The following is a 24198-nucleotide window of genomic DNA, read 5'->3' on the forward strand; positions in this document are numbered from 1 at the left end:
TGCATCACAGCACTTCCCAGTGTTCACACTTGCTTAGGCAGTGAGGCCTTAGGCAGAATTGCTGCAACACAATTTGGTGCAGGTGTGAGCTGGGAATCTTTTTAGCTGCAGACAGTAGTAAGGAACCTCTGCAAATTGGATCCCAGCAGGGCTCCCAAAATGCAAAAGGTCTGGATAGTGTCGCTGAGAAGGAAATTCACAAATTTGCATTTCGCAAATTTTTATTATATGCATATACATTTGCTTGTGGGTTTTGCTTGGTTTCACAAAATGTTTGCAAAATTATGGTCAAAATACATGGTTCAAACCCTCTTTTCTCTTTCCTTCTCTCCAGTACCTATCACTGCAACAAAGTGAGAAAACAGTTTACAAAACAGGGGAAAAAGTACATGCAGGAAAGTTTTTTTTTATGGTACCAGCTTTGACCAGTTCTAGCACTGGCTGCTATTAAACTTTCTACCAGTAGATTTGTTTGGTTTAAATGAGTACTTAGCAGTTTAACTTTACCCTTGAAACAGCATTATAGAAACAAAAAGCTCTCTCAGGGTTTTCCTGTTGGTAATATTCTGACTCTGCTGCGTGGACCAAAAAATAGCTCTTACTGGAGCTGTGTGTTTTCCCAGAGCCAGTTGTAAAAAAGAAGTGGAGGAAATCAAAGCCAGTGTAACCTACTTGACTAATTAAATGAAACTCAGTATCCTTTCCTTGTGACATTTTAAGTCAGAGCTGGAATTAATGAGGTAAAGCATCCTGCATATGCTTCTAACAAATCCAATGAAGTTAGTTGCTTAAGTTTTTTCTTATCTAAGGTTTGTAATGAGCTAAGAGCTACCATGTGGCTCAGCTGAAGCTCACACATGATATACATGAGTTTCCCTGTCTTTCTTAAAAAAAAAAAGTGACGGTTAAATAATAATTAATGGCAGATGATGTAGAGACATACTTGTGTGTCAGTATAACAGGGTTTTTTGCTTAGACTTGTTTGCAGGAAACCACTTAAGTCTGGCACTCTACCTGATTTATACTAAAACTTTCATGTTTCATAAAAAATCTTCAAAAACACTTAAAGAGCTGTTGGAAAAACAATCGCATCCGGTAAAGATAATAATCCTGTCAGCTAAACAACTAACGGCACTGCTTGTGTATTTACCTTACCTGCACCTTACTTCTCTTGCCCATCGTTAAGTCCCCAGACAGTAGCTCTTTCAATGACTCTTCCTTCCCTTGCCAGTACTGTCTGGACCTTTTCCTTTCCGGAGGGCTTTCAGTTTGTTCATTTGCAGTCCCTGGGAATAGATGAGCAAGCTTTTGTATGGATCAGGGCATACTGATATACAAAAGCAGTCTCAATTTTCAGGGATATTCTGCTGCGTGTGATAGAGTGGCAGGCTTCCTCCTCCAGCTTGTGTTTTGGTAGGCAGGGCTGATATAAACTTCAGCTGGACACTTGAGCTGGGGTTTGGTGTTATTCTTTAATTTAGAAGTAATCTCAAGTCCTTAAAATTTTCTCTTAGACCTTATGCATAGCTGATTTTTTTAACACTGCTAGCTTTTAGACTTCAAAAGTTTGATCTGACCACTGTCTTCAGCTGAGATGAAGAAGGAATCCCTATGGGACCCACATATTGAATTAAGAAGACAGAAGTCCTTCCAGTTTTTATATGAACTCATCTTTGTCACTTTGCTCTCACCAAGAAGCCGTGGAAAAGGTTTCACAATAACTTGAATTAATCACAGTCAAGTTCTGCCTGATCAACTTCATGGCTTTCTATGATGGGGTGACTCCCCCAGTGGACAAGGGAAGAATGACTGAAATCATCTATCTGGACTTTTGTAAGGTCTTTGACACTATCTTCTAATTCTGAGAATCCTGTCATAGTGGATGTGTGTGCACCTACTCATACTGTGTATATAACTGCCATAGGATCTTATTTTGCTGCCATCAAGTCTTGGATTTTTATTTGAGATCAACTGTTACTTTTAATCACAAGAAAATAATTATATACTTTTACAATACTAAACAAGATTAGTGAAGTTCCAATATTTGTCTTTTTTCATACATGTTTTATAGTAACCACTTTTAGAGGTGTTGTAGGCCTTGTTTCCTAAGAAAGCTCGTTGTGACTTGATATTTCTTGTGCAGATTCAGTTATCTACCATTTTGTCCCTTAAAACATGGGCAAGTATTAGCAATGTTTTGGGTTTTTTAAGTGCTTTGTTTAGCTACAGTAATGACTTCATAGAATTTGATGGCATATTTAATAGAAAAGGTCAACCTCTTCAGCGACAGAGTTTCAACAAGGCTTCATGGGATGTACATAACAGCAGACTTGTCCTCCTTTCCAAATCCAATTTTCTGAAGTATTCATGCCACTAATGACTCATTTTTGTGAGCCAACTAAGCCCACTTTTAAACAAACAGGAAGACTCTAGGACTCTGGTAGAGATATAGAAGTGTGGCATTATGAAGACAGTATCGAAGGAAAGAAAAATTCATTTAGACCAGCAGACTTTGGATTAGGCGTGAACTGTTTGTTGGATAATGAATTGGCTGGATTGTCACAACCTGTGAGTAATTGTCAAGTGCTCAATGTATGGATGGAGATCAGTGACTAATGGTGTCCCTCAGGAGTCCATATTTGGACCAGTCCTGTTTAATATCTTCCTCAGTGACGTGGACAGTGGGATCAAGCGCATTCTCAGCAAATTTGCAGATGACACGAGTTGTGCAGCTGGCATGAGGGATGGGATGCTATCCAGAGGGAGCTGGACGAGCTTGAGAAGTGGGCCCATGTGAACCTCCTAAGGTCCAACAAAGTGAAATGTGAAGTTACACACCTTGGTCAGGGCAATCCCCTGGTATCCAAACAGGCTGGGAGATGAGAGCGGTCCTGCAGAGAAGAACTTGGAAGTATTGGTGGATAAAAACCTGGACATTCACTGTGTGTTTGCAGAGCAGAAAGCCAATCATATCCTGAGCTGTATCAAAAGAAGTGTGGCAAACAGGTCAAGTTAGGTGATTCTCCCACTCCACTGTCATGAGACACCACCTGGAGTACTAAATCCAGCTCTAGAGTCCTCAGTATAGAAAAGACATGGACCTGCTTGAGTGGGCCCAGAGGAGGCCATGAAGATGATCAGAAGGCTGGAGCATCTGCCCTATGAGGACAGGCTGAGAGATTTAGTGTTGTTCAGTCTGGAGAAGAGAAGGCTCCAGTGGGACCTTATTGCAACCTTTCAATAATATTTAAAGGTGTTTATAAGAAAAATGTGGACAGATGTTCTCATGGGCCCTGCAGTGACGGGACAGGGATAATGGATTTAAACAGAAAGAGGGTAGATTCAGACTAGGTGTAAGGAAGAAATGTTTCACAGCAAGGGTGGTAAAACACGGGCACAGGTTGCCCAGAGAGGTGGTACATGCCACACCCCTGGAAACATTGAAGGCTAAGTTAGATGAGGCTCTGAGCAACCTGCTCTAGTTGAAAATGTTGCAGCTCTTTGTCCCCATCTTTGGACTAGATGACCTTTAAAGGTCCCTTCCAACCAAATCATTCTACTATTCTACAATTCTAACTTTTTCTCTAATCTTGCTGAAGAAGAAAACAACTTCTTGTGCCAGCTGGACTCTACAAAGGCAAGATATCTACTACCAAAAGACAGAGCTCATGATATAGCCTACTTGTTAACTTCAACAGCTGTAAACAGTGACATCTTTGTAGAGCAGAAACTGTCTTACTACTTTTATTAGTCCCTACACTGTTCTTCTGAGTTACAACCAAGTGTCAGTATACCAGCTAAAGGCACTCCTATGTCCCTCAGGATTTTATATCCTTTCCACCCACCTATGTAAGCATCTGTATTTTGTAAGGAAATGTGTATCTTTTGTGTATATCTTGAATTTTTAAAGAAGCCCCTTTCTGAGAAGAGTTTGTGACAGCTCGATCCAACTGAAAGCAATGCAGAACTGGATGATCATGAAGCTGAGTCCTGTGACACTGGAGACCTTGTCACATGAAAATGTACAAATGGAGCTGTGCAAGATCTACATGTGAGGACATAATCACATGCAGAAAATGACAGCATTTTCCGGTCACTCTTTTGTCTACAAATCTTCATCTATACTGGCCAGAGTTCCTGATTAGCTAAGGTTTATAAAATAAGGGAAAAAAAAGAAAAGAAAAAACCCTCAAACCCTAACAATTAAATAAAATTGGAAAACAGTGCTGAGGTTGAAGCCTTCTGGTAGCCTGACAATTGCCTGGAAGAATTCTGAAGGCAGAACAAGACCCCTTTGGAAAGTATTTCTAGTGGCTGTGAATGGGCAGATAGGAAAGACCATACATCTTCTAGACTCCTGGAAGCAGGACTGGGCTTTTCTCCTGCTGAGAAATTTTTAATTCAGCTGTTAATGGAAAGACAGGGATTTTTCAGCTTTCTGTCCAAATCGATTTATAAACCTGAACTTCTTTCCTTCTGCGACATTTCCCTTACATTCACATGTGTACATCTAATAGGCAGACATCAATTTAAGGAGTGGGTGAATAGTTCTTTTATCTTGTTGCTGTTTCTAATATGATTCAACAAGTAGACATAGCAGGAGCAACTCTGTGGGTGATAGTCATTCCAGCAGAGTTTACCATGTCTGGCACACAGCATGCTGAGAGCAGCCTAGCAGGGCTGCTCTAGTAAAGTGAAATACTGCCCCTGCCTCAATTTTCTTTTGCAAGTACTTCTATTTCTTGCCCTGGATGAATTTCTTGAACTTACAAGTTTACCTTACCAAATGAATTGCTGTTTCTCCTTAGCCACTAACAACCACCTTTGAGTTTCCCAGCAATGCAGGAATGGCCAGACTTCAGGGCACTGGTCTTACCTGTTGCCTCCAGACCTGCACCTCAGATCTGTTTTGCTGTATGGCACCAGTGATTTAGCTGGCTTTGAGAAACTGTGGGTCAAATTAAGATTCAATCTATTTGCTGTTTGCTTTTTTTTGATTTCCCTGCTTTGTTATATATTCTCTTTCTCTCTTCCTGCTATATCTTCAGGCCCTAGAGGAACCTCTACTGCCAGGCAACTGCTTGCATGTTCTTTTTTGCCCATCTCTGTGATAATACAACCAATGTTGGCAGAGTCACATAAACCTCTGTTTGCAGAAAAACCTGTGTCATAATATATCAGATTTACAAGAAAATAGTTTGGATTTCTGCTAGAAAAGGCTGAGATCTCTTCAAAGGTCAATGACTACAGTCATTGCTGTACATATCAATGAATACCACTGTCTACCAGACAAGAGTGTTGAGAAGAGTGAGAGGAAAGACCAGAAGTTACAAAGGCAGACTTCATAAACACTGAAACACTGCTTCCCCCATCTTCAGCAACTTGAAACAATTGTGATTATGTCACTTCTGCCAGTCGAGTAATATAACAAATTATTCCAGGATAGAAGGATGGCATGAAATCTCCTTATAATAGTCTCTTGCCTGGAAGAATTGTTCATGTTTAGTGTAAACTCTCAAAATATTAAATTAGATAATATTTATTCATATAATTATATATGTTCTTGATACATAATATAGTATAAATAATATTAAGATATTAATATAATGTATGAAAAATATTTTAATACATTTTAATATTTATATAAATAAGTAATAAGTAATATTATTTAATATTCAGTTATTTATTTACTTACTTATTTGAGGCCTAAGGAAAGGAAATAAAGCAAAATCTGAGAGCTGGGTTCATGTGAAATAGACAGATGAAAGGTTATTACATTGTCTGGCCAGAATTTTCAAAAGTAATTCGTAACATTAAGCTTCATTAATTTTGGATTCCAGGTTGAGTCATCAGAACGGTATTTAGCAAGTTGTGGATATCTATGGACCATCAAATGGAAGTTACATCCATTCAATAAAATTAATACTTAATTGCCATTAAATTAAGTTGGCTGATAATGCATTTTCAGTGTTACTGCCATTCTTATGCACACAGTTTAAGAACATTGAGTATTCTTAAGGTCATCTATGGGTCTGTGGTGAGGTTTTACCCTTGTGCTAGTTAAGCTGTCATCAAAGCATTTTAGGTGGAGACATAGAACAATAGAATAGTTTGGGCTGGCAGGGACCTTTAAATATCATCTAGTCCAACCCCTCTGCAGTGAGCAGGGAATCTTCAACTAGAGCAGGTTGCTCAGTTCCTTCAGAGATTAAAAAATATAGATCAAAATAGGGGGTAAATTTTATCAGTCATCATGGAGGATCAGTTCCACACATGGGGCTAAAAGACTTATTCAAGTACAAAATCAGGAAAAAATCAGAGCACTTTTGCATTTGAACCTTTTAGCCGTAGTGATCTAGGAAGAATTAAGTCCTCAAGTTTCTGTTCTAAAAGGATTATCATGTGGTATCCTGAGGGCACTAAAAACCAAGCGATAATTCTCTGCATGTGGTTTGAAAACTTCACGAGAGCGAAGTGCAAGCTGGAAGTTGGTTTTGTCATTTGACTCGCTCGGCGTGCGCACACGTTGTGCTGGGCAATAGTGGCACCCAGTGGAGGCTGGAATTACAGCACAGTTTGCATTGATGCTGGGTAAGGCTTGCACGAATTTATCCCGTGCCGGCGAGGATTTGGGAAGGCATGGCTATGAGAACATCACTGAATTGTCCTCTTAAATCAAGGCAAGCTCTATCAACCTGGGTTTTAATTTGAAAAGTTTAGGCTCTCTATTCACAATAAACTCTGCATAGCGTGAGGACCATTTTCCTACAGGTAGCTACACAAATTTAAAAAACCCCACCTTAAACAACATCTAATGCAAGAGCATCCTGGGCAGTGGAGAAAAAATGCCTTCTGCTCCTACTGCCCTGAAAGTACTGCTTGGATAGTGACAGTATCAGCCTCAAAAGCTTGGAGAGAAAGTGAAGAGTAGGATGCATTGGGACAAGAGGATCAGAAGGAAATCATAGCTCCTCGTGCAGTTGCAGTCTGGCCTGAGATGCAACAGTCTGAATAGGCTGTAAAGGTGCATGAGAGAGGAGTGAGAACAGAAGGAATACCAGATGTGTGTCAGGTAGGTGGGAAGGAAGTGTTGAGGGAGCATGTCTTCATGTTTGGGATTCAGGCAATGCTAAGAGTAACACTATCAAAAATAAATGGGCACTAACAATAAGTTGTAAGCAGATCAACCCTCTCATGATGTGGAGTCCTCAATACATAAAAGGACTACCAGATTTCCCTAAAGAATATATTATTTACTAGGAGGCTGGTCAACATGCTGCTCCAGGGGGAGTGGGGCTGTCTGTGTGTGTCATCTTCTGTTTATTTCTTTCTAGGGTATCATGTATTGTAAATAGTTGTGATGAATAGGGATTTGGGAATAACTGAGTGGAATGAATTAGAATAATGTTCCTGCATACAAGGTGCTATTGAGCTCAGATTTCAGTTCCAGCTGGTATGTATGCCTACTCAGTTTCTGATACTATCACAAAAATGTGATGAGTGAGGAAACTTTTCAACCTTAATTGCTTTAGCACTTTATTTTTTTGTGTGTTTTGTTTGTTTGTTTGGGGTTTTATTTGTTTTGTTTTATTTTGTTTTATTTTGTTTTTTTTTTTTTTTAATTATTTTATCATTTCATTATAAGCAGTGGATGCTTTGGCATTTTGGCCATGCTGGGGTTACTTAATCTCTGCAAAGAGAGGCTAGGTGAAGAAAAAATATTGAAGCAGCTTTTGTCTTGCAGTCAAGAAGGAGTTTAACAGAGGGAGAATGAGAAGTTGGATCGATTTATTTACACACTTTGGAATTGTTTTCATAGGTGCAAAAGTCATTAGGCAGAAGAGGCTTCTTATTAAGTGTATGCTCTGTCACAGTTGCAATACGGTACTTAGCAAGTGATACCCTTAAGTCACTGGGACTTTCTGTTGATTAGGTTACTATTAGGTGTGATATTTACTCTCACAATTGCTGGAGAAATGACAGATTATTTTGGTTATAATAGGCAGAATCATTACAATGAAATTTAACAAAACGTTATGTGGTGGTAGGTAAGTAAATTTTTATCTTCATTTTATAGCACAGGGTATGAGAGGGAAATTAAGACACTCGGGACTGAGAATCTGCCTCAAATGTGTAATGTGAACTTCATGACTGATCCAAACATGGTGTTGTACTATTTTCTAGGTTGAGGAAGTAACTATAACAAAAGAGAAGGCAAAACAACTGTTAGAATAGGTTGCCATTTATTTTTAAGCTAGATACTTGATTTGTCCTGAGCAAAATAATTAAAAGACGTAAGTCACCCTTTTGTTACTAAAGATCGCTCCCACCTCCTCCTGTATCCTGAAATAAGAACTGGGTTACAAGTCACACTATCGCACCTAAGAAATATTCATGGATGTAGCCACGTGTCTTCTGACTTCCTGCTCCTGTTAGTGGAATTTATTTTGTATGCTTAAAGGCTGTAAACAGTTCCTTTTCCTTTAATTTAATAGAGGATTTTTGATGATTTTTGAGCCAGGGAACTAGAAGCGTTCCCCAGCCCATGGCACTTTGGTGTTGCTGTGTCAGATTAGGCTGACAAGCACATCCCACACATTTGCCATCGTATTGCACAAAATATAAGTGTTTCTCTGAGTAAAAATTCTGTGTTTGCTGTTCTCCTTTGGTTCATCTTCCCTTCAAGCTCCTTTAAACGTGAAATAACACACTTGCATCTAATTTTTGGCACATTTCTCTGCTAATAGGATTTCTATCTTGTATGAACCAGTAAAAATGGAGCGCTTGCCACAAAATGTATGAAGAAGGTAAGGCACTTAGGACCTAGGGAATTGGAGAAGACATTAGGACAGAGAAGTCCAATTAATCAGATCAAGATTTCCAGACCACAAAAGGACAGGTAATTGAGACATACTCATGTAATTACATTTGATTTTTCTTGCAGGAAAAACAAACAAACAAACAAACAAAAAACTCCAAAAACAATCCAAAGGGCAAAGAATGACAATTACTGAAAGTGGTAATGGAAAAGGAAGTAATTTTAAGTAGAGATGATGCTGGCTTTTTTTTTTTCCCTTTTCCCTCCTAGTTTTTAAAAAAAGCTATCAGTGCTGACTTCTGATCCTTCTAATTCTAAAAAAAAAGAGTAAGCTTATCAATAAGTAGTATTTCATAGTTCAAGTAAAAAGGAAATAACATAGAAAGAGAGATAGCACAGGATATAACAAGTCCTATTCAGTAACATGGATTAAGAATTAATTGAATAAAGAAAGATCAGTTGATTGAGCTCTTTAAAAGCCAACTGATTAGACTGATTCTTTTTTTTTCTATTAAGCAGAATTGTTTGTGACCAGCTATTTTGAACAGAAATTAATACATTTTCTTTTAAAATCCTTAAGGCTTTGGAGTAGGTACTGTCTTGTATTTACATCAGCCATTCATTTTTGCAGGATCACCTGTATTTTACCTCTGGTTGTAGTTTCTCTTCAGTAAGACAACCAAGGATCTAAACTGTAAGTGTCAATAAAAGCCCAGCCAACATCTGTGTTGATGCTTCATGACTAGTCTATAATGGCTAGCAATGGAGATGACAGACACCCAGCAGACTTTGTGCATAAGGAGTGGGAAGCATTAGTTTTCTGTCAGAGCAAGGACCATCTAGAAGGAAGTTTAGATCTACTTTGCTTCAGAAGTATCTTTGCTCAGTGATGGGACTAATGAACCTACGGAATTCATGGTAAATCATTTTCAGACCTGCGAATATGAGTGGAAATCAACAGTTTAATTACAAGCAAATGTTTTTTGTTTTTGTTTTTGTTTTTTTTTAAAGTTTCCTGTATACATGATAAAAGAAGCTTTACAAAGCTTTTTAAAAAGTGCTTCAGAAAAAGACTCAAAACCCCCCTATGGATTGCTTTGCTGAAGTCTGAGTACTGTTTAAATATCTTCTCTTTGGGGTCCGAATGTTAAATGTAAATGCTGTGCTCCCTAAAATTGTCAATCAGTCATTGTAACTTCCAAGATTGACAGAGCAGTGCTAGGAAAGAAAAGTAAGGTGGAAACTAATTTAAAATGATCTAAAGTTACATTCTTTGGCCTCAAGCGTTTGGTAGTTCTGGTTTCAGAGTGACATGTATGCACCCCAGTTTCCTGTCATACTCTTCTAACACCTCTTCTAAACGTCCCATTGTGTATCTCTGCTTCCCTCTGAAACAGAAGTCCTAGTGCTGAGAGTGTCTCGTGGAGCCAGGAGAAGCGCTGTACCATTCTGTGGAGATCTGCATTCATTCTTCTTCTGTTAATTATGGACTGGCAGATGGCAGAATGCAGTTTGATTTTGTGAAATTTCTAGTCAGGACTTGAGCTTTCCAAATTTGGAGGATTTGGTTGGTTTGGAATACAGAATGAGAGTTTTCCCTGTTTATATGAAGTGAACTTAAAATGTTTAGGGGAATTCTAATATTTAGTACTTGCTAGTTGTTAGGTTCCTTCAGTCATAACATCTCTTGTATTATTCCAAGAGTGAACAAACTGGCCCATACATTAGGGACATTATTAGAAAAAACAGGCAGTGACTAGATGACAGAATCAGAACAGTATTTGAGACTTTCCTAAACAGCATATTTATTTTCCCAGATCTGCGCAGCTGAAATATGGCAAGTTGAGGTTTTATCTTTGCCATAACATAAGGCTTACTCATTTTTCTGTCAAAAATTACTGGAGAAGATCCTGGGCTATTGAAGCTGGAATCTGCTCACTAGGTAAATTTAGTTGCAGTCAGTTCTGACTTGTTTTTCTGATGTGAGATCAGTTTATGAAAATAAGCCTGACTTTTGCAAATACAATTTTGAATGCAAATTGGAACTACCCCTGTATCACAGCGCTGTGTTGTAGTTATATTTGCTTGTTGAAAAAATAACCTCTGTTGAAAGTGTAACCCAATTTGTGGGTTTGCTCCTTCTTCAATGCAATGTTCGAATCCTAGCTTAACTTTAAATATATACATTTATTATCCTTGATAAGGATGCTTATTTATGTTGAGACTTGTTAAGGCAGTGAATAATACTGACTAGAAGAAAAATCTAAATTAACTTGTAAAAATATTTGATTTTCTCAGCATTTTAGGATTGTCCTTATTTCTTCTAATATAGAGTCAATGTAGCAACTGTATTTGACCATAGAACTGTGCTGGAAGGTGTTAATGGAGAGAAAAATCTGAGATCACTTTACCTGATGGCTCATAGTAGACCTCTGACTGCTCATAAAGATTGTATGCAAACAGCTGATCTTAAACTTGAATTTCTTAAACTTAAAGCAATTTTGAAATTATTTTATTGCCACTGAAGTCATAGAAATAAATCCATGTTTGTAGGAGGCCTGAGGAGACTTTCCTAACTGTCAGGAGAGGAATCTTAGGACCAAATAGCTTGAGTATTCTGTAGTGAGTAAAGTTCTATCAATTTTCACCAGATGAAAACTGCTACATTTTTACTTTTTTGAAATTCTTGTTTGAATAAGCGTAACAATTTCCTGTTATTATTAAAACACAAATGGACTCTTATCGAGTTGCTCACTAAAAGTTTTATAGCTAAAGTGCTATGAGTGTTTTCATTATAAATGATTATCATAAAACTCTGTAACTTGCTTGTAAAAATTCTCTGCCAATAAAAGTCTGACACATCCAAGGTTGATTCTAGAGCTAATTTATTTAAATTAATTTATTAAAATAATTGAATGACTATTGTGAAGCAATGAAGGTAGCAAACAATTATATTAATGCTTGGTTCCTCATAGTACTTTTCTTAAAAGCAACAAAAAGTTTTGAGAAGAGAAACATGGGTGAAACACTGAGTCAGTTTTGGCAGTTGTGTGTATTTAGACATAAAAGCATTTTTCTGAATAAGTTACTGTATATATTTGATACATTATATTAGATAAATGTTCTACTGCTATATTGCATTTAGTTAGTGTACATATGATTCAAACGCTACAGAACCCTTGCGTTTCAGAGACAGGATATTTCTTAGGCTAAACTGACTGACACCACTGAAGTGAGAAATATTTGCAGGAAAAATGTTTGCATAAGGATGTTTTTCTTAAATGCATTTGCAGAATCTTGTACTTAAACTAACAGTAAAAAAAAAAAAAAAAAGATACATGTTCTGCTATGTCCATTGCTTGATCACTCTGCCTTTCTAATTTAACTCTACTTTCTGAGGTGGTGTTTCCATTGTCATACTTTGAGAATAGGGTAGGGTTGTGTTTGTATTTAAGTTATAATGACCCGTTTAAGAATTTTAATTTGATGAGAGGAGAAGTTGTACGGGAAATTATAATAATAATAGTATCAGGGATTAGTATTAATTAACTGTTTAGCATAATCATGGTAAGGTTTCAAAGTATTGACTTACACAAATCCAGAATTCTAGGAAGATTATCAGATGCTTTTCCTGAGAGAAGAAAGACACTATGAAGAGTTAGATTATGTGATAATGAGTGGCTGTGACCTCCATGCTGATAGAGGCCCTTTCTCATTATTTTAATAGAATAAAAGGATCCTCTAAAAATGTAGTGTGCATGGGATTTTTTTTTCTCATGAAGAGGTGCACTAGCAGATGCTTCTTGAAAATAAAATCCATGGTGCCATGCCAAAACCTAAATGATACAAAGTAATCAAACATATTTAAAGAGTGTCCTTGTTTTTAAGTAGCAGACACCAGGTGTTTATGAATATGCCCTCATGCAATGAAGTGTCTGTGACATTATTTATTTAAAAGCAGATGATTGGAGCATGGTTTTTTCAGTGAGCACATCTCATTTTCTGGAGTGCCCTGCTATGGATAGCCCTGGAGCCCCTGTTTGTTTATAGGAATAGTTAAGGTGGGTATTTTTCTTTTTTTCAGACTATAATCCCCCAGGGTAAATAAAAATGAGGGCCATATGAAGACCATTAATGTATGGTTTTTCTCTAATTCAGACTTCAGGTCCCAATATCTTGTTCAGCATTCTTGTACAACACTTGACAGTTCCTCTTATCTTGTTGACAAGTCCTTTTTTGGGTCTGTGTGTCTTCATTTTAATGGATTTCAGACCCCAAAATATAATATACAAAGCCTTATTCATTATTTAAAAGAAACAAGTGTGTACTTTCTGGAATTTTTATTGCAGATACCAATAAAACCCTGCAAATAGGAATAGATTCCTGAAACTTAAAAACAAGCCAGCATATCCAGCCCTCCAAAATGTGGGGCAAAGAAATCTAAGAAATATTTGGTGTCATGTGTCACATAACTTGAATAATTTAATCTCTAACTTTACTATATGTGAGAATAAATAGTTCTTCCTTATTCTTATGGAGTCCTGACATTACAGATAGCACAGTCATTACTGTGATTTTTTGACAGAGTAGGAGAAAGACGATGTAACAAATACTGAGTGCAAAGACCATTGCAAATACATATATACATTTTTTCCAAGTCACCATGCTCATTTGTGATCAGTGATTTTCCTTCTGTTTTATCAATGCATCCTGATTCTGTGAACATCAGTAGTGTGGTTGAGTAGCAGCATCTGTACTCTGGATATAAGTGAATTCTTTTGCAGTCTCTTCTCCTGTCCTTTGTAGCTACTCAGCAGTCATCCTGTAGAATTGGAGGCACATCATATTGGAGGCATAGATAGGGAAAGCTGAATGTATTTTGGGCGTTTCACCTATGTTTGTAGAGAGGAGTTTGAAACGATGTAAGCTGAGATTCATGGGAGTGGGAATATATGAGTTGCTAGGCTAATAGCAGTGCAGTTCCTGCTTTCTTTTATCAATGACAGAAATACTTTAAAAAACTGTCTTTACCCTTCATATCAGTCCTCAAAATTGGGGGAGTTCAAAGCCAACTATTCTCTTTTCCTTGAAGTAAAGACAAGAGAGAAGTCTTACTGATTTTGTCCATCCTTTCTATACAATGACTTATTCTCTAGTACTTCTTTAACAAACAGTTGTACTTTTCATCTACAATAAGCTTAGAGCATCCATGAGTTCCAAAGAACATGCATTCTAAGGTACATCACTGCTTTCCCTAAGTTACATGGGGAGAAAAGGTTTGCATACAATTTATCCTCTCACTCCTAGTCAGCCAAGAGTAAGGAGCTTCTCATTTCATCTTGCTCTGCAGTTTGTTTCTCCATGCAACAGGATTTCAAGGTTGCTACTTACATGCATTCTTCAAGCTGATAAGGCCAACTGTCTCTTTTTTTTATGCCATATAACAATATTCCTCATATAATGAACATCAGCTTCACATTCCTCCTTGATGGCTAAATGTCAAGAAGAACAAATACATCTTCATTAGCTTGACCACTTTCTGAAGGAGGGAAGTTTAAAAGGGAAACCATAGTTGAAGTTGCTGTGAACCGAAGGACAGCTCACAACCAGTTTAGATACAAAGCTGTTATTGACAGAAGTTTTAAAGCTCCTGAGTTGGGAACCATTCAACCTCTATTCACACCCCACATTATTCTGTGGTGTATACCATATGGCTTGTAAATTAGGTGCCATGGCCATTCTTGTACAGCAGCAGTTATAAAATCATTGCAGTTTTGTTCACTGGTCACTGCTGCTGCCATGGAATTGCTGCAGTAGTTTTGATTGCTTGTAATCATATTTGTGGACATTTTCATGGCATCACTTTGTTAACTTAGAATCTCATTTTCAAAACAGCTGACCAAATTTTCATTTGGTATAAATCAGCACAGTTCTCAGTTAGTGGAACTAAGGCAGTTTTTATCTGCAGAGCACTTGGCAGTGCAGCTGCTCAAACATGAAAGATCATTATGGGTGAGGTCCTTTTCCCTTCCTTTCTCTGAATGCAGAAATTAAACAAGACTTGTAGATCTCCTACAGATGCAGAATAAGCTGCAGAAGTTCACATGGGATAAACCTTAGCCTTGATAATCAGGAATTCAATTACAAGTCATCAAAATAACACTATATATGTTCCTCTGGATGACATTTTCAATGGAGTTGCAGAATAGTGAAGTGACTTTGTGGTTCATGCAATGATCTGCTTTGGAAACTGCTGATGCTGTTTTCCAGAAGCACCTGGTTGGAGGTTGACAGAGTTATCCAGGGATTTGACAGTGGGAAGTCAGCTGATAGCCTGTAAGACATTCCAATCTGAGAAGATGACTTGAGAGATCAATTTAGAGAAGGCAAGAAAAAAATAAATTGAGGAAGTTTATCAATATGTAGAGATCATCTGTATGCTAAGTAGGCAAACTGGAATGGTAGAGAAAGTCATATAAAGAGAAAAGACCTTTGGCAGCATTTTATACAGAAGAGCACAGACATTACTAAAAAGAAGACAATGGGTCTTGGTTCCCAGAGTGGCGTGGAAAGCCTGCCTGGAACCTCCTTGTGGAAAGCACAGAGTTAAGATTGCTGTTGTGTGCAATATTTCAAATTATGAAGTTAATGCAGTTCATTCCAAGTTCTGTATTGGTATCTTTAACAGATACCTAGTTCTATTTAATATTTTCAGGAGAAAGGACAGGTATACTGAAGAAAGAAGAGTGTTGCCCCGGAACTCATTCATTCCTGTTGCAGAGAAAAGAAATTATCTCCTTTCAGAAGACTTGATCTATGCAGTAACATGGTCACACATTTATTTTTTCAGTTGGATTAAGTTTCTATAACAGGGCTGTGCTCATAAGGATGTAAGTTCCTGGCATTTTTCCACTTATCAATATTGAAATATTAGTGATCAAGCATTTACTGAACACCATTCCTCAAATGCAGGGTCTCCACAGCATCTTGTTGCATTCATGGATTTCATTTGTTTGCTTTATCTGGCTAACTGGTTCTTTTGTATTGCCAAGGTGATGAACAGATTTGACATTTAGCTGATTACTTCACCAAAATTAAACAGAAAACATGGCAGCGATCCAAAGTTCCTTTCAGTGTGAAAGCTAATTATAAAAATGCTTTGAGCAGCAATTTCTTTTTGGATGTTAAAGTGCTTTTATTAGATTGTTCCCCTGTCATTTTAAAATTTATTGCTAGGCACTTATAAATGGGGTTGCCTGCTGAAGTAGAATTATTTTATTTTCTATATTTAAGATGGGAGGAAAAAAGGGTATGGAGTAAATTTTAGGCTGAATTTGTTATTATTTTATATGATTCTGAATAGGAAGGAGAATAACTAGTGCTGGCTTGCATGGATCCAAAATATGTAATTTATCTTAGTGCTGAATAAAAGCATACCCACTTCTTTTTCACAATTCAGCAACTCCCAATTTCCAAAAACAATTACTTAGCAAATAAAGAAATCAAATATGTGATTTAAAAGTTGAGTACCGCCCCTTATTGTTAGAAGCTTGTATTTTACAGTGTAGATTAAACAATCAGTGGCAAAATCTAACCATATGCTTGTACCTGTCTTTCCTAAGTCATTACTTGTTCTCAAATAGCATAAAAGTACTCTAAAGTCATTTTGTTGAGGTCACTGAATAAGAGTTAGCCAAGTGAATTTTAACCAGTAAATTTAGAGCTGAAGAGTGCTGAACAGATCTCAGAAGAAGTTCCTTGTGAAATATTTTTTAAATGCCTTGGAATATGTTTAACTTTTTGTACTGACTGTTGCTATTAGTATCCTTTGAACCTCAGACAAGGTGCAATCTTGGGAGGTTTCAAGGTGACAAAACTGGGGGGGGGGGGGAGTTGCATGTGATATTGTCTAGCACACTTTGGGAACTAAATCATACTGTGAGGACATATATTAATTCTTGACACTGAGATCTATTAATATACCTTGAAACCAAGTGAATTATGTGAATCTTCTGTTTCAAGCTGTAGAATTCTGCCATAACTAGGAGGAAATATTTTGCTGTAGGTAGATTAATGTTGAAAGCTTGTCAAGGAAAAGTTTAATGTTGTAAATTTATTCCTCTTTTTGCCAGTACTTGAGCTTCTACACTAAATCCCATTTGTGATCTGAGGAAAAATAGAGATAAAATTTCTTTGGTATTTATCTGTGTTATTAGAATTTGAATGATACAGTCTATTGCCTATTAAAAAGTGCATCCCAATGAATAATCTTCCAGAGGGTAATTTTTGTTCCCATCAATCTGAGAGCTTTTCTTGTAAAATACAGTAACTGTCAGTGCTTATCAAATAATTTAATTCATGCCCATTGCAGGATAAGTAATTAAGATAACTCAACATTCTGCATTAATAAATAACAGAAATGAGAATAAGATATTTACTAAATACCCTTTCTGAAGATAATGGATAGGACTTACTATGGATGTTCAGAGGAACTGACAGAGAATGCAGAGAATGCAGTCTGAACAACAGGCCTAAGAAAGAGTCTCAGTGAGGGTACGACACAAATGCGGGTTTGTTTTTGTTTGACTGTTTGAAGTATATTTCAGTACTAAGCCTTCAGAACTCCTCTTTGCATCTATAAAATGTCCAGAGTCTGGAGAAAAGGAGGTTCAGAGCAGACCTTATCACTCTCTATGATTACCTGAAAGGAGGCTGTAACAAGGTGGAGTTGGCCTTTTCTCACAGGCAATTAGTGAGGGGACAAGAGGAAATGGCCTCAAGTTGTGCCAGGGAAGGTTCAGGTTGGACATCAGGAAGAATTTCTTCCTGGGAGGGGCTGTCAAGCATTGGAATGGACAACCCAGGGAAGTGGTGGAGTCACCATACGTGGAAGCGTTCAAGAGGTGACTGGATGTAGCACTTAGTGCATGGTCTAGTTGACAAGGTGGTGTTCAGTCAAAGGTTTAACTTGATGAGTTAAATGATTCTATGACTCTATGATCTAACTACTTGCTTGTGAACATGATAATTTATTCAGGGATATGTTAAACAGGGAGAAACATAGTGCTGCTAATTTGAAACTTCACAGATCATGCCCTTGTCTGCAGAGAACATTCCCTTGCTGCATTTTGTTGCCATCAGATGATCCCATCAGCTGTGCTCTGTTGGTGTCTTTCATTGTCAGTGGGTCCCCTATAATCTAAAGCAAGGTGTACATGTATGATCTATCTGCCTGAACTGTGTAAGAACACTCCAAACATTCTATAAACATAAACCTGCATAATTTCACTCATTTTTCTGTTTCCCGTCAAAATAAAGAAGGAATATGTGGACCTAGCTTTAATGTAAGTGCTGTGCAAGCTCATCAGGGACAGTTTGGCCAGGGTTGTCTTAATTGTATTTTTCTTGATCACGTGTTGGCTTTGTGACAAATTCAGAGATAAGTGGCAAAAAAGAATTCTGTATAGAGCTTACTGTATGCACAGGCTCAAGTCTTGAAGGGAAACACACATTCAGACAAGAACTCAAATGAGGTTGTGGTGTAGGAGCAGTAAGCATTTGCTTATCAGAGCTAGCTTATTTTTGGATGAATGTTTAACTTGAGATGTCTGTCTGAAAAACTTTGCCTGACTAAAATCAATTTAACAGAAACATTAAAGGAAAATGAAGTGCAAGACTCTTTGCTGGCCAACAAACTTGGATGCTGAACTCATTTATATTTGATAAACTGAAACTTCTTATGTCATAAATGGCACCAAGTTTTGGTTATTTTTGAAAATAAGCTGAGTAGTTTAGTCACAGCCAAGAAAAGAGAACTGGTAACCCATCTTTAATTGCAAAAGTATTTCCTAGAGTACTTCTAACCTATATCTATTGTTTTTCCATAGGTTGATGGGATACTGTGCCTGGCTGACATTCTCACTGATAACAGCCATTCTGAAGCTACTCATGCTGAAGCAGCAGCAGTAATTGCACAGATCACATCTCCACATCTCACCTTCACTCAGCATCTCAGCAGCTTTCTGGAAAATATGGAAGAAATTGTGACTGCGCTTGTCAGTAAGTTCTCTGTGGGACTTTTGGGTCCAGTTAAAATAACAGGTTGGGGTAGGACTCTTTCAATAGAAATATTCTCTAAATAATACCATACTTCCCTTAACAGATAAAAGAACAATTTAAAATTTTGAATCTGAGCATTCTGCAATTACATGTTGTTTTTTACTCCAGCCCACATTTGAATAGAATTTATGCATATTTGTAAAAACAATATCTGTATGAAAATCTGCCATGAGAGCCATAGGAAAGACTCAGCAAAGCATCCTCTTGTCCGATGTTTATCTGTAAAACAACAGTTTCTGAGAGCTGCTAACATTTATACCTGTTGTATTTTCTACACTTGCTAGAACTCAAACTCACCAGCAAATCTATATTTGTGTGATAATTCAGAGAAAAAGTAGATTGTTGTATAATCTATGGGCATTGTTACAAGAAGATAAAAGATCTGTCTTTCTTGTCGAGGCCTCTGATTCATGGTAAAATGAGACAAAGGTAACAGTAAGATTTTCTTTAACCTGGGTCAGTGAAGACACTTCAGAAAAACAAGATGATATTTCTCATTATTTTCTAAAGAGAGGAATATCTTATTTCTGGCACTCTATTTCATCCCTCTCAAATACCATAAGCTTTCATTCAAGCATTCTTTTCTCTCTGATCTGGAAATTCAGTTTCCCAGAGCTCCATGTCAGAATGTACAGTTTGGGTCATCTAGTTTGATTTCTCATGTATAATAGATCAGTACATTTGGATATTTCTCCACTGAGCCCAGTGGTTACAGCTAAACTGCAGGACTTCAATTTTAATGAATGGTCTTGTGTTTGTTTTTTAATAGAACATAAAAAGAGTATAGTAGTACCAATATTTGAGGATTCTGCAGTGGCTGGGAATTGTCTGAGATGTATTTAGGCACTCCTCAGTAGGCCCAAACAGAACTAGTGCTGTAGAAGCCAAGGAAACAATTTATTCCTGATGTCTAGCAGCAAACTTGTGCCCTAAACCTGCCCTGAATCCAGTGGGTGGAATTAACCTGTGCTGAGCTTGGTTCTGCTGTAGCTATACTGCTAGAGGGATCTGACCTGATTTATTTAAGATGATTTTCTAGGTTGTTATAGTGTACCACAAACAAGGGACAATCTAAACAACCTGTCTAGAAGGTATTAGCTGGTAGATCATTTCCTTGCTGTTTAAGTTCTACAGGAATTTCAGTAGTATATATTCTGCCCAAGAAATGTGAGCATTAAAAATAGAACATGTATAACTTTGCAAGAGCCATTTCAGTAATCACACACCAGTTTCCTTGTAAAATTTAAAGCTCAGTAATTGAATTACTGTAATATGTTTAATTTTTAAACCATGAAGAAATCCCATTACTAGGTGATTCACTTCTTAGTTAAAGTACATGTGTGCAAGGAATTAAAAGGTAGCTGTTTCTTCAGCACTTATTGAAGCTGAAGAATATAACAGAATGATTTTTGATTATAGAGAAATAGAGATAGGCAACATCTATATGTACCTTGTTCTAAAGCAGAGGATATGCAACAGAATTATTCTCTTATGGATCATTTACTGTTAGGCTTTTGCCTCCCATTTTTAATTTTATTTAGTTGTATTAAGGTTTATTTTGAACAACACCCAGTGAAACATTCCCTGTAGAATGGTATACTAGGTAGACCATATCATTCATTAGAGGTTGTAGCAAGGTGGTTGTTGGTCTCTTCTTCCAAATAACAAGTGATAGATCAAAAGGAAATGGCCTCAAGCTGTGCTAGGGGAGGTTTAGTTTGGATATTAGAAAAAATTACGTAGTGGAAACAGTTGTTAAGTGTTGGAACAGGCTGCTCAGGGAAGTGGTTGAGTTGCCATCCCTGGAGGTATTTAAAAGACGTGTAGATGTGGCACTTAGGGACATGGTTTAGTGGTGAGCTTGGCAGTGCTGGGTTTATAGTGTTGGAATTGATGATCTCAGAGGCCTTTTCCACCCTAACAGTTCTATGATATTATATAATTGAAAAAAACCCGAAGATTTTTGTTTTGTTTTGTTTTGCTTCCTTTTTTATCTTGATGTTTATATGAACTTGATCTTGGCTACTGAGATTACTACTGCAAATTGCAGATGCTTAAATGTTGCTTTGAAATACTGCAATGAAAGAATGACTTTTGTCCAACTTATTTTCTGCATCCCTAGAACTGTGCCAAGAAGCTTCGTCAGGTGAAGTTTTCTTGCTGGCTTCAGCAGCTCTTGCCAATATTACTTTCTTTGATACTATGGCTTGTGAAATATTGCTCCAGTTAAATGCAATGAAGATTCTTCTAGCAGCATGTTCGGACAAACGCATAGTGGATACTCCATATTCTCGAGATCAGGTGAGGAGTTTCTCGGCAAGCTGCTGTCTGAGCACATTCGTGTAAAAATCAACAGGTTTCAGCACTGTCTGTTTTGACACAGCCAAACTGAAGTTACTTTTGTGTATTCCATTCTTGATTATTTTCAATATATGACTCTGCTTCTGTTGCCTTTTTTTTTTAATGAGCGTTATCAAATGTGACAGCTTAAATTTGATTCTACAACAATGGAAAAAAAACAGGCGGCACAGTTCCATACTTCTAAGATACTTGAACATTTTTTTTTCATCATGAAGATGGCCAAACAGTGACACAGAGGCCCAGAGAGGCTGTGGAATCTGTCTTTGGAGGTATTCAAAACCTGACTGGATGGAGCTTTGAGGCAAGGAAGATATATATGGAGACTACAGCCTAAATATAAAGTTGTCATTTTAAAGATGAATTAGCTCCAAAAGCTGAATAAGGATCTGATTCCCAGCCCACTGACGTCGGTGGGCTTTGGATCAAGTCCTAACTGCCTTGGTAGATGGTTTGCAAATTTTACTGGCAAATACTGCTAATGCACTTTTGCCTTTCCCTTTCTTCCTCACATTTTTTTTTTTTTTCAGTAAAGAGTCACAGAAAATTAAAGGTCTGTGCTAATGCACAAATGAAGTCAGATGAATCCTTTTGCTCCTCTCAGGTACTGCCATGCAATGGGATGCTGTAGAGGCACTGTTTATTTGGCATCTCAGGGATTAATTTTGTCGCAGCAGAGTAACATGTAAGAGGCTTGAGGGTTCCAGGAGTTATTACTAAAGGGTGGAGGCTGCTAGTGAGCTTGCTTGAACTATTTCTGTTTATGAAACATTGTGAAAATAACTAAATGTTCATAATTCAGGCCTCACAAACCCATCCCCTTCACAACTCTGAAGTAACTAAAAGATGACTTATGGTAGACTTGGGATCTGCATTGCCACAGAAAACTCTATTCACCCTTAAACAGGAGACAGGCCATGGAAATTGAGGCACAGGGGACCTTAGAAACTGATTATTGGTGTTCTAAACAGGTTACTGGGACTGCTTTAGCTTATATTATAGCACTCAGTAGTTTTCCAGCTCAGGAGTGCATATAAAAAGATGGAATTAGGCCATAATTACCATATTGCTCTTTGGGCAAAGTCAAGCTGTGGTGTTGACGTGGTTGTGTACTATTATTACATATGTACAATTCTTCATGTTCTTTTTTTTATTCCTCTTCCATGCTCTCATAGTTTTGATTTCCGTATTTATTTATGCCCTCATCTTAATTCTGCTGTCAGCTGTGAGTTTGCAGTTTGCTCTGTGGGCAGCATAGCAAGCCCCTTCTTTTTATGATGAACACAGACATTGAAAGACATATGTATGACTTTTTCAGTAACTGGCTAGTTCCAGGCCTTTTGCAGCTTGCAGGGCATCTCATTAGGTAGACGAACAGAGAACTGAATGGCCTCCGTCCAAGAACTGAGAAGATTTCATTCCCCATAACCCCTTACCTTCCTTCTTGGACTGAAAAACTAGATCAGAAAGGGTGCTGTTCTCAGTGCTGTGCTGCAGTCAGTTTCTGAGCTGGCTCCTTGGCTCCCACAGCAAGAGAGACTGTAAAATCCCACCTTTTCTTAATGTGCACCTGATGGCCAGGTGGAACCTGAGTGCTGCTTATCTTGTCTTTAAGAGCTGCTCCCCTTGTTTCAGTGTTGTATTTTGTGGCATGGATGTGGTGTCTGCCAATTTTGACAGTCTTATGGAATATTTTGCCTTTTAGTTCACTCTGTGTGTAGTTGGAATGAGGAAAACACACTCAACTGGAGAGAAAAACAACACTACAGTACTACGTTTTAAAAGGGTATTAAAATTGCCATTTTGCTTTTTGACTTTAATTTCTTTTAGGTGCCCAGTATAACCAGTAACTTTTCCCAGTATATATATTATTATGTCCCAACCAGTAGACATTTGCCAAGGAAGAAGTACATTACAGATGAGTAGGCTTGGAAATTTTTTCAATTCAAGTTTTTACTTTGGAATATGCAATCAATTTCAAATATATTTTCGTGGCCTAATGTCCATTCTGAATGATCAAGGCCAGTAAAATAGATTATTTAGAATTAAGCTGTCCTAAATGTTGAAACAAATAAAATAAGTTTCATAACAAATACAACAAAATATTGTCTAATTACAATAGAATGTTATAAAAGAGCCCCTCAAATTTAAATGCCCTGTTTTTCATATAGAACTTTAATTTAAATAATGCATTTATCTTATAGAAAACTGCCCAGTGTTTCTTTATACATTACTACTTTAGCATTATTGCTGATTTAAGAAAATTCTAATTTGCTGAAATAGACTGAAGCATGTTCACTGTAAGCCAAAAACGGGAGAAAGATGGCTGAAGTGCAGGAAAGGAACAGTGAACTCTGTTTTCCCTCCTGCCTTTTCATCTCATTTAAAGTCACAGTATGTCCTTCTGTACAGCCTTTCTAACAACAGCTAGAACTGACTAGTTTTCACCCTCCATATAGTATAAATAAATAACATTCTGCTCAGGATTTGGATGTTAGATACATTGTGAGTTGCCTGCGGAAAGTATTTTCCTGCTCAAGCACCTTTAAAAGCATTCTGCCTTTTGGCTTCTGGAAAGCTTTTGTGTGCAAATGATAAACTTTTCCCCTTTACTATTTGAAAATCCACATCTTTCTTCTTTAATATTCCGGGCAGTGTCAGATTAGGTCAGGTAAGAAATCTAGAACTGAGTTCTGGATTTACTTACAAACAAGATTATGATTGTCTATTTTATAGAAGTATGTAACTGCTTCTGTAACCAGCAGTATTACCTTGAGATTGCTCAGTTTTGTAACTAAATACATTGTATATGAATCACTACAAAGCAGTAATTTCCTGATCCTCTAGTCCCTAGTTTTGGGTCACAATGGAGGTAAACCTTCCATGTTCTTTTTCTTTCCTTA

The 24198-nt window shown here is 37.4% G+C and overlaps 1 protein-coding gene across 2 annotated transcripts in view; it reads left to right on the forward strand.

The window, feature by feature from the left end:
* INSC (INSC spindle orientation adaptor protein) overlaps window positions 1-24198 on the forward strand; it is a 137656-nt gene that overhangs the window by 96511 nt on the left and 16947 nt on the right. For both annotated transcript variants that reach the window (XM_064657424.1, XM_064657425.1), the window contains exons 8-9: window positions 18706-18877; window positions 21060-21238. In XM_064657424.1, coding sequence (XP_064513494.1) covers window positions 18706-18877; window positions 21060-21238 — 351 coding nt within the window. The remainder of the gene's footprint in view (window positions 1-18705; window positions 18878-21059; window positions 21239-24198) is intronic.

Source organism: Pseudopipra pipra, chromosome 6 (genome assembly GCF_036250125.1).
Source record: "Pseudopipra pipra isolate bDixPip1 chromosome 6, bDixPip1.hap1, whole genome shotgun sequence".
Taxonomy (NCBI): domain Eukaryota; kingdom Metazoa; phylum Chordata; class Aves; order Passeriformes; family Pipridae; genus Pseudopipra; species Pseudopipra pipra.